This window comes from Leptopilina boulardi, unplaced genomic scaffold, assembly GCF_019393585.1.
Source record: "Leptopilina boulardi isolate dan_hultmark-lab unplaced genomic scaffold, ZJU_Lbou_2.1 LbouV2_190, whole genome shotgun sequence".
Lineage (NCBI taxonomy): Eukaryota > Metazoa > Arthropoda > Insecta > Hymenoptera > Figitidae > Leptopilina > Leptopilina boulardi.
In genome coordinates, this window is record NW_026137741.1 from 257,702 (window position 1) to 268,094 (window position 10,393).

General features: G+C 30.1%; 1 protein-coding gene across 1 annotated transcript; it reads right to left on the bottom strand.

Annotated features, from left to right (window-relative positions):
* Positions 1-6,955: 6,955 nt before the first annotated feature.
* On the bottom strand, positions 6,956-9,887 carry LOC127277921 (uncharacterized). The gene is made up of 3 exons (XM_051299369.1): positions 9,882-9,887; positions 8,185-8,533; positions 6,956-7,848 (listed from the first exon to the last, which is right to left on the bottom strand). The coding sequence occupies exons 1-3, from the start codon at positions 9,885-9,887 to the stop codon at positions 6,956-6,958; spliced, it is 1,248 nt and encodes a 415-aa protein (XP_051155326.1).
* Between the last annotated feature and the right edge of the window lie 506 nt (positions 9,888-10,393).

Genomic DNA, 10,393 nt, shown 5'->3' on the forward strand with positions numbered 1-10,393 from the left:
ACAACAAGCATCCAAAAGCCCTATATGAAGTATTTTTGTTCAATTTTAGTTAAATAACAATAAAAAATGAAATATCTTACAAACAAATAAAGTTATCGTAAATCTAAATTAACCAATTGAAAGTTAAACTAATTCCGCATCCAACGAGCCCTATATGAAGTATTTTGGATAAGTAGATTGTTAATAAACAATTGCAATGTTAACTAATTGTTTATTAACAATCTACTTATCCAAAATACTTCATACAGGGCTCGTTGGATGCGGAATTACGTTAAGTTTTAATTGCTAACTTCAGAATTACGGTATCTTTATTCGTTTGTAAAATATTTCATTTGTTATAAACATTAATTAATTAATTAATTAATTAATATCTCAAAAACTTTAAAAGATCCCACTCTGAAAATTACATGTTTTGTAGGAAATTATTCAAGCTTTCCATTGAGATAGTTAAAAATAATTTTAAAAAATCCGATTTTGAGATAAACGTAAATTAACATTTTGACCTTGAATTTCAAGGTCAAATGTTATTTAAAAAAAAAAAATTTATTAACAGCGTGTAGCCCGTCGAAAAATCTTTAAAAATCATTATATATATGTTAACTTTTATGCATTCTACTTATAAATATTGTACATTGAAAAAATTTTTTTTTTTCAAAAGTCAAAAATTAAAAACGTTGTAATTCAAAAACTATTTTATTAAATTCAATAATAATTGATTTTTAGACTTTCACCAACAATAACAACATTTTAGAAAAGTATGGATTAAATTCGAGAAATTTTAATTTTTTTTCGGACATTTCAGGAATTTTGCCTCATATATAGGTATATATACATATATATATATATGAGAGATTCTTTTTCAATCGCCCCAGCCCAAAAAGTCAATGTTCTGGGATTGGCTTCATACTTTGGTAAATTGTTGTCCTATATGATAGTAATAAATCCCTAAAATATAAACTCATTTAAAAAATATTTGTTGAAAGTAGAGGGGGTTGAAATTTTGACGTTAAGTGTAACATTGTCATTTTCAAATCCGTATAACTATGACAAAAGTTAATGGATTTTAATTTATCTATAATGAATTTTAATTCATTTTTCACGTACTTTTCAAAAATGTATACGAAATTTAAAAAAAAATAATTTTGATCCCTTTTTTTCAAAATCAACTCTTATTTTTCGATTTTCACCCCTTCGGGTATTTTTTTTTTTTTTATTTTCATTGGAAAGTTGAGGATTTTTCCCATGAGCTATGTAAATATGAAACTGGGACAACAATAATTTTGTGAGAAACAGAATATTAAAGTAGGCGGTGAACCCGCGCTATCTACGCAAAGATGAGTACTCATCGTTGTACGCACCTATATTATTCCTACATAAGTGTTCCTTATGTATTTTTTATGCTGGACACGATTTTTATGGTTAAATAATTTTTTTAATACCAGTGTTATTGTTATAAACAATTTGTTTTGCAATAGTCAAAATATGATATTTTAAAATTTAATTTAAACAATTTGCTGATGTCCCAGAGGACTGAAATTTTTTATGTACATTCAGAACTAACAACCGCACAATAATCCATGGTAATTTTTTACCTACAGAACTAGGTTGCCGATGATTGGTATAATTTAGGGTAATCGCCGAGAATTTACCTCGAATTTTTTTTAATGGTTTTGGCATTCATATTTAAGGTTTGAGAAAATATCCTTAACACTTGGACAACCAGGTCGCTGATAACGGGTATACCTAGAAATCATCTTCGACGATTTAGATAGACACCGCCTATTTTAATATTTTGTTTCTCACAAAATTATTGTTGTCCCAGTTTCATATTTACATAGCTCATGGGAAAAAAACTCAACTTTCCAATGCAAATAAAAAAAAAAAATACCCGAAGGGGTGAAAATCGAAAAAGAAGAGTTGATTTTGAAAACAAGGGGTCAAAATTTTTTTTTTAAATTTCGTATACATTTTTGAAAAGTACGTGAAAAATGCATTAAAATTCATTATAGATAAATTAAAATCCATTAACTTTTGTCATAGTTATACGGATTTGAAAATGACAATGTTACACTTAACGTGAAAACTTCAACCCCCTCTACTTTCTACAAATATTTTTTAAATGAGTTTATATTTTAGGGATTTATTACTATCATATAGGACAACAATTTACCAAAGTATGAAGCCAATCCCAGAACATTGACTTTTTGGGCTGGGGCGATTGAAAAAGAATCTCTCATATATGAGAGATATGAAAGAATCTCTCATATATGAGAGATTCTTTTTCAATCGCCCCAGCCCAAAAAGTCAATGTTCTGGGATTGGCTTCATACTTTGGTAAATTGTTGTCCTATATGATAGTAATAAATCCCTAAAATATAAATTAATTAAAAAAATATTTGTAGAAAGTAGAGGGGGTTGAAGTTTTGACGTTAAGGGTAACATTGTCATTTTCAAATCCGTTTAACTATGACAAAAGTTAATGGATTTTAATTTATCTATAATGAATTTTATTGCATTTTTCACGTACTTTTCAAAAATGTATACGAAATTTAAAAAAAAAATTTTTTAACCCCTTTTTTGTCAAAATCAACCCTTATTTTTCGATTTTCACCCCTTCGGGTATTTTTTTTTTTTTTTTTTTTATTTTCATTGGAAAGCTGAGGTTTTTTCCGATGAGCTATGTAAATATGAAAATGGGACAACAATAATTTTGTGAGAAACAGAATATTAAAGTAGGCGGTGCCGATAAGGGTGCCGTTAAGGGTAACATTGTCATTTTCAAATCTGTATAACTATGACAAAAGTTAATGGATTTTAATTTATCTATAATGAATTTTATTGCATTTTTCACGTACTTTTCAAAAATGTATACAAAATTTAAAAAAAAGAAATTTTGACCCCTTTTTTTTCAAAATCAACCCTTATTTTTCGATTTTCACCCCTTCGGGAATTTTTTTTTGTTTTTTTTTTATTTTCATTGGAAAGCTGAGGTTTTTTCCCATGAGCTATGTAAATATGAAAATGGGACAACAATAGTTTTGTGAGAAACAGAATATTAAATTAGGCGGTGCCTATCTAAATCCTCAAAGATGATCTCCAGGTACACCCCTTATCGGCACCGCCTACTTTAATATTCTGTTACTCACAAAATTATTGTTGTCCCATTTTCATATTTACATAGCTCATCGGAAAAAACCTCAGCTTTCCAATGAAAATAAAAAAAAAAAAAAAAAAAATACCCGAAGGGGTGAAAATCGAAAAATAAGGGTTGATTTTGACAAAAAAGGGGTTAAAAATTTTTTTTTTTAAATTTCATATACATTTTTGAAAAGTACGTGAAAAATGCAATAAAATTCATTATAGATAAATTAAAATCCATTAACTTTTGTCATAGTTAAACGGATTTGAAAATGACAATGTTACCCTTAACGTCAAAACTTCAACCCCCTCTACTTTCTACAAATATTTTTTTAATTAATTTATATTTTAGGGATTTATTACTATCATATAGGACAACAATTTACCAAAGTATGAAGCCAATCCCAGAACATTGACTTTTTGGGCTGGGGCGATTGAAAAAGAATCTCTCATATGTATAAAATTACGATTTCACACAATTTAAAGGACTATGATGTAAATTGAATGTTTGATAGTGTATGCATATTTTAAAGTTTATATATATGCTCATTTTTATTTTGATTGGATATTTGAAGTTATAAACAAGTGTCCAGATGTGTGTGTGTGCATACGTCCAAAAAATCTTATGTACAAATTATTTCCAACACCCTTTATTGAATTGTCCTAAAATTTTGTCGTCTTATTATAGTTATTAATATTAAAAATCAGACACAAAGATTTCCAAAAATATCCGCATAATTTTTTTTGTCACTTTTTCAAAAATTCGAAAATATGTTTCTTAACCAAACAATTTTTTTCACGGCAAATTTAATTTTTTTGTCCAATAAAAGTGATTTCTCGCATTAAAACTAATTGATTAACCTATATAAAGTCAAATTCAAAAAAATTTGTGTTAGAGGTTACTTATACGTTTCGTTCTAACTAATTTTCAATGTTAATAAGGTGAAAATAAATTCAAAATTATAACCTAATTCTAAATTTTTTAAAAATCGCAGCTGCGATTAAAAATTTGTTTTAATAACCTGAATGTTAGATTTAAAATTTTTTTGTGATTTAAAAATCACAGAAAAAAATACAAAAAAATTGTTAAAATTAATTTTTATTATATTTGTTTTGAGTTAATATAAAATAAAAAAATAAAATAACACGTGGAAAAACAAAGTTTAGTGACGATTGATAAAATTACGAAATATTTGTAGGGTCAGTAGAGGTAAATAGGGACATAATCTCCATTTTTCAATTATTACGTAATATTTGCGGGTTTTTTTTGTTAAAGTTGTTATTTACATTTCTAAGATTAATTTTATGCAGCCAAAAAAAAATTAGATAAACTTTAAACGCTTGAAACTGACTGTCCCAATGTTACGAACCGAAAAATATTAATTATAAAAATTATTATCTCCTATGTCCTGGAGGCACCAAGCTGCCGAAATTAAAATTGAATTTCGTTTATTTTATGGGATCGTGTATCCTATTTTCAAAGGAACTGCCAAGCTACGTTATAAGAAAAGAAATTAAAGGGATAAAACACAATAAAACAATTAATACCCTTTAATACATTTATTTTATATAAATCTCACTTTTAAAAATGTAAGAATAAGACAAAAGATAAGAAGAAGGAACGATACATTTTTAAAAACTTACGCTACTGCTTAAATTACCGTCGCAAGCTAACGAGGGCGAAGCGTCGACCTGCTATCCAACGGGCGGAAATTAAATTAAAATCTAGAAGCTGCGCAGTAGTGAATGCATAAGTGAAGAGTCTTAATAATTATGGGTAAAAATAAAAAAATCGTCAATATGAGCCTAACTTTTTTAATTAAAATTAAATCTTTGAAATGTTGAAAAACAAATTTTTTTCGTGAGTTTCGTTCTAAACTATGTCAAAAATCATAAAACGCAAGATCAAGGAACACTTCTCTGCTCAATAAAAATTTTTCTAGTAATCACATATTTAAATAATTTCTATATAAAAAAACTATACAAAACAAAAAAAACGTTCTTCTTATTTTTAATAACGACTGACTTTACTCTTTAAAAAAATCTGTCTGACGGTACACGATGACAAAAATAATAAACACGAATTTTTAGTTTTGATATTACTCGAAAACTTCAATTTCATTCTGACGTACATTTACACAAATAATATACATATGCACAGTGGCCGATTTCTCGAAAAACCTGGCCAAAAATCGAAAAATGATATGATTTCAACCAAAATTGGTATACCCATGTTTTTTGGGCTTCTGAATTCAAATTTTACATTGGTTGTGTCAAATTCAAAATGGCGGATCCAAAATGGCCGTTTAGATTTTAAAAAACTTTGCTGAAAATCGAAAAATGATACGATTTCAACCAAAATTGGTATACCCATGTTTTTTGGGCTTCTGAATTCAAATTTTACATTGGTTGTGTCAAATTCAAAATGGCGGATCCAAAATGGCCGTTTAGATTTTAAAAAACTTTGCTGAAAATCGAAAAATGATACGATTTCAACCAAAATTGGTATACCCATGTTTTTTGGGCTTCTGAATTCAAATTTTACATTGGTTGTGTCAAATTCAAAATGGCGGATCCAAAATGGCCGTTTAGATTTTAAAAAACTGCTAAAAATTAAAAAATGGTACGATTTTAACCAAACTTAGTATACTTACGTTTACTGGGTTTCTGAAATCAAATTTTACATTTGTTTTATCAAATTTAATATGGCGGATCCAAAATATTTGCTGGTATTATAAAATTGCGTAAATGTGTTAGAGCTTATTTTTTTTAAATTACAGACAGTGCTTAAATTTTAGTTTAAAGCGAATGCGAATGAAGAAAAAGTCAGTCTTTCACGTTCAGTTGCACCGCCGGCTGGTGCAACGCGCTGTCGGTAAACCGCGCTTAGTGAAATAAAAAGTGATACCAAAACTGCAGGGGCAGCTTGGGGCAACTGATTTCAATTAAAATGAATTAAAAATATATTCTAGTTTATGATAATACCAGGTAGAGCGCGGATATCGGTGGATTTCACAACTATTTTCATGATTTACGTTGATAAAACAATACAAAAATCGTCGCCATGAATAGCGATGTTTAATGTCATTTTTTAAAAACTGTACGTTTTAAATGTGATTATAAATACATTCAACATATTTCATACACCTTTGTTAATAATTCCCAAAAAAAGATATTCAAAAATCTGCTGTATATTAGTATATTTTCACTATTTTAACTGTGACGAAAATTTATAGTTATGAAACGTTCTGAGTAAATCTCTGGCAAAGATCACTTTTACTTGTTCACATAATAAATTGGTGATAAAAAAAGTGTAATTTTTTTTCGCAAAATTATGCAGTGAACCCTCCTTTATAATATTCAACAATAAAAAGTATAAATTTATAAAAAAAAATTTTTTGACTTTTGGCCAGGTTTTTCGGGAAATCGGCCACTGTGATATGTTTTAAAAAATGTTTTTATGGGGAAAATTCTTTATATTACATATTGAGTGTTATAAAAATACTGACCACTTTCGTACATTACATTTTATACATTGGAGAACACGTACACGAAGAGAAATTTTCATTTAGATAATAAAAAATTGAATTAAAATTTTTTTAAGTCTTTAAATATAAATAGGGACACTAAATTTTGATAAAAATTCTTCACCGAAAATTTTTGTTTCTATGCAAAGAGCAGAGACAATAATTTTTCTTTTTTCTGGAACTTCACTAACAAAAATAGTTTTTTATGGCTAAAAATTTTCTTCCTTAATTAACCAAAGAGGTCCAGTTTTCCAAATCTTAGCTTCTAAAAATTCTTGAGGTGTTTGATCTCATGACACTAAATCAGCAGGGTTGTCCTTAGTTGGTACGTGCCTCCATTGACAGTTTGTTGATAAATTCTGAATGGCAGCAATTCGATTAGATACGAAAGTTTTTAATAAATGGGGCTCTGAATGAATCCAATGCAAAGTGATAATAGAATCTGACCACAAGTAAACTTTATCAATTTTTAATTTCAACGATAGCAGAGTTATATTATATAGGCCCGATAGAAGAAAAGCACCACACAATTCTAATCGAGGCAAAGTTACAGGTTTCACAGGAGCTACTCTCGATTTTGCACAAACTAAAGAGATGTCAATTTTCCTTGATGCATCTGTTGAACGCAAATAGATACATGCTCCGAAAGCACTCTCACTTGCGTCGCAGAAACCATGCAATTGAATTTCAACAGAATTTGAGTTTAAAATAAAACGATCGAAGGTAATTTTCTCTATCAGATGCAATTGATTTCTAAATGAGAGCCACATTGTATGGATACTTGCTGAGACCGAGCTATCCCACAAAATTCCTGCCTTCCATAAAAGTTGAATTATTATCTTGCCCATAACAATGACTGGGGCTAATAATCCTAAAGGGTCAAATAATTTAGCAATCAATGATAGAATGGTCCTTTTCGTGATTGTTTTCAAAAACCTTGAGGTATCAATTTTATTGAAAATTACATCTTTACGGGAATCCCAATGAATTTCTAATGTTTTTATAGTGCTGTTCGGGTCGAGCGACATGTGATCTGAATTAGATTGAGAACTCTCTGGTATTAATGTAGTATCATTTGAGGCCCATTTCCTCAAATGGGAACCACCCTTTTTTAAGAGAGATGATAAATCATCACGAAGGAACAAATCCTTCTTACGCGAATTTGCACCTGTCAGACAATCATCTACGAAAAAATCTTCTTTTAGTATAGTTGCAGCGATGTGGTGTTAGGATTTTTCATCCTCGACAAGTTGATGCAAAACTCGAATTGCGAGAAATGGGGCACATGAAGTACCATATGTGACAGTGTTTAATGTAAATTCTTGGATCACTTCATCTGGATTTTTTCGAAATAATATTTTTTGATACTGAGTATCATCTGGATGTACAAGAATTTGCCTATACATTTTTTCAATGTCAGCAGTTAGAGCGAAAGGGTGAGAGCGAAAACGAGATAAAATTGAAAACAAATCATTTTGCAACGGGGGGCCAATCAGGAATGTCTTATGTAAGGAAACACCTGTTGAAGTTTTGGCTGATCCATCAAATACCACTCGATTTTTAGTAGTCATACAATCTTCCTTTATCACCGCATGATGAGGAAGAAACTGTCCTGAACCTAACTTATCACCTTTTGTTAAGGACATGTGATTAAGATCCTTGTATTTATCGATAAATTCACAGTATTCACTTTTCAATTCGGAATTTTTTATAAATTGTTTTTCTGCAAAATGAAATCGACGGAGGGAGATGGAACGCGATTCTCCCAATTTTTGATTGTTTTCGTTAAAGGCATACTTGACTTGATATTGCCCATTAGAAATTCGACATGTATTTTCCTTGAAATAGTCTTCACAAGCTTGTTCTTCCTTGGAGAGAAATTTTTATGAAGACGAAAATTCTTTTATTTCCCAGAACCGAGTGAGATTAGCATCGAGAGGGGTCGAGTGCATTATTAAATGACACTGTAAAAAGGATTCCTTAATTTCTCCTGCGACAATCCATCCAAGCTGAGTTTTTTCTAACACAGCGTCGGAATGGTTTTTTAACATAATTTGACCTATAGCTAAGAGTTTTAAGAATAATTCAACACCGATAAGAATGTCAATTTCGGCTGGTTTGTAAAAATCGGGGTCAGCTAAAGTGATATTTTTAGGAATTTCTAAAATTTTGAGATTGATAGTGATCGAAGGCATAGTCTTAGTTATGTTATCGAGAACAAGAAATTCGAGATTTTTTGAATAATTGCTGAAACGCGATTTTAACGTGGCTGAAACAGAAGTTTTTATTTCTGTAGAAATAGTGTCTACTCCTGATACAGAAATGTCGACCATATTTCTAGGCAATTTTAAATGGGAAGTAACTGTTTCTGTTATAAAATTGGCCTGTGAACCCGCATCGAGAAATGCTCTACATGTTTTTGACTCTCCCTTAGTGTTTACTATATCTACGAGGGCTGTAGCTAATAAACCTTTGGTAGAGCTTCAAAACGCTCTGAGGGGGATAAACTCTAAAAAGTTTCGCACGAATAAATTATGTGTTCTCCTTGGCTATGAGCACAAGAATTTTTTGTTGTAGCAGTAGCAAAAGTCTGCTGAGATTTTTTATTTGAACGTGAATTTGAGAGTTTTTTCTTGGACGAATTATTTTTATTTGAGTTTAAATGTTGAGCTGTATCTACAAATTGAGCGCGACGCTGTAAAAAAGTAATTAATTCCTTGAAGCTTTGAGTCACTTAGTCAGCACTAAATTCTTCCCATTTTTCGCAAATAGTTGAATTTAGTTTTTGGTTAATAATTTCAACAAGTAAGGTGTCCCACTTATCAATAGGTTCCTTTAAAGCTTCGGGTGCCCTAATGTGTTTTTGAATTCGATCAAGTAGTGAACGATTAGGGAACTCTTTCGAAAAATTTGGTAAAAAAATAGCTTTCACATGTGTCTGACGAATAATTGTTTGATTATCAAACCGCTCCTTTAGTAGTTCCCAAGCGACCGTATAATTCTGCGCAGATAATTCAATCGATGTTAGAATTTGAGAAGCTTCACCGGTTAAGCAGCCCTTCAAATAATATAGTTTATCAGTACATGAAATATTTTAATTTTCATCGACGAGAGATTTAAATAGATCATAAAATCCTATCCATGTATCATACGACTTATTAAATGAAGGAAGGCTTAAACGCTGTAAATTTGTTTTTGAATTTTGAATTAAACTACCTTCATTTGTACGTTCGGTGCCTTGCGTATTTGTCGAAAGATTAATTGAGTTATTACGCGTCATAGATGCAGCATTTAAATATGTTATTGCTTGAGAGTATGCAGAATAATATTTTCATTCATACTCATTTCGAACAGCTGCGTGATTGCCACCCACCACGTAAAGCTCTAAAAGATTATACCATTTCTCAAAGTGTGAAAAATGTGCATCTACATCGTTTTTTCTTTTCTCTAGAATTGCGGAATCGCGATCATTATCAAAATTTTGAATAAAATTTGCAAAATTAGTGATTTTACGTTTGAAATTCGTAACATTGACCTTTACTTCCTCTAAACTCTGTTCCACTTTATATCAGTGAAAATATTTTACTATCCACGATCAATTAAAGGCAGAAACAGGATAAAAAATGGTAAGACAATTAAAGTAGGATTAATATGAAGGAATATTGGTGGCTTAAATTTGCTAACTTTGAAGATGTCCTCAATCCTGGTTGAAAATCGGCAAATTGGTG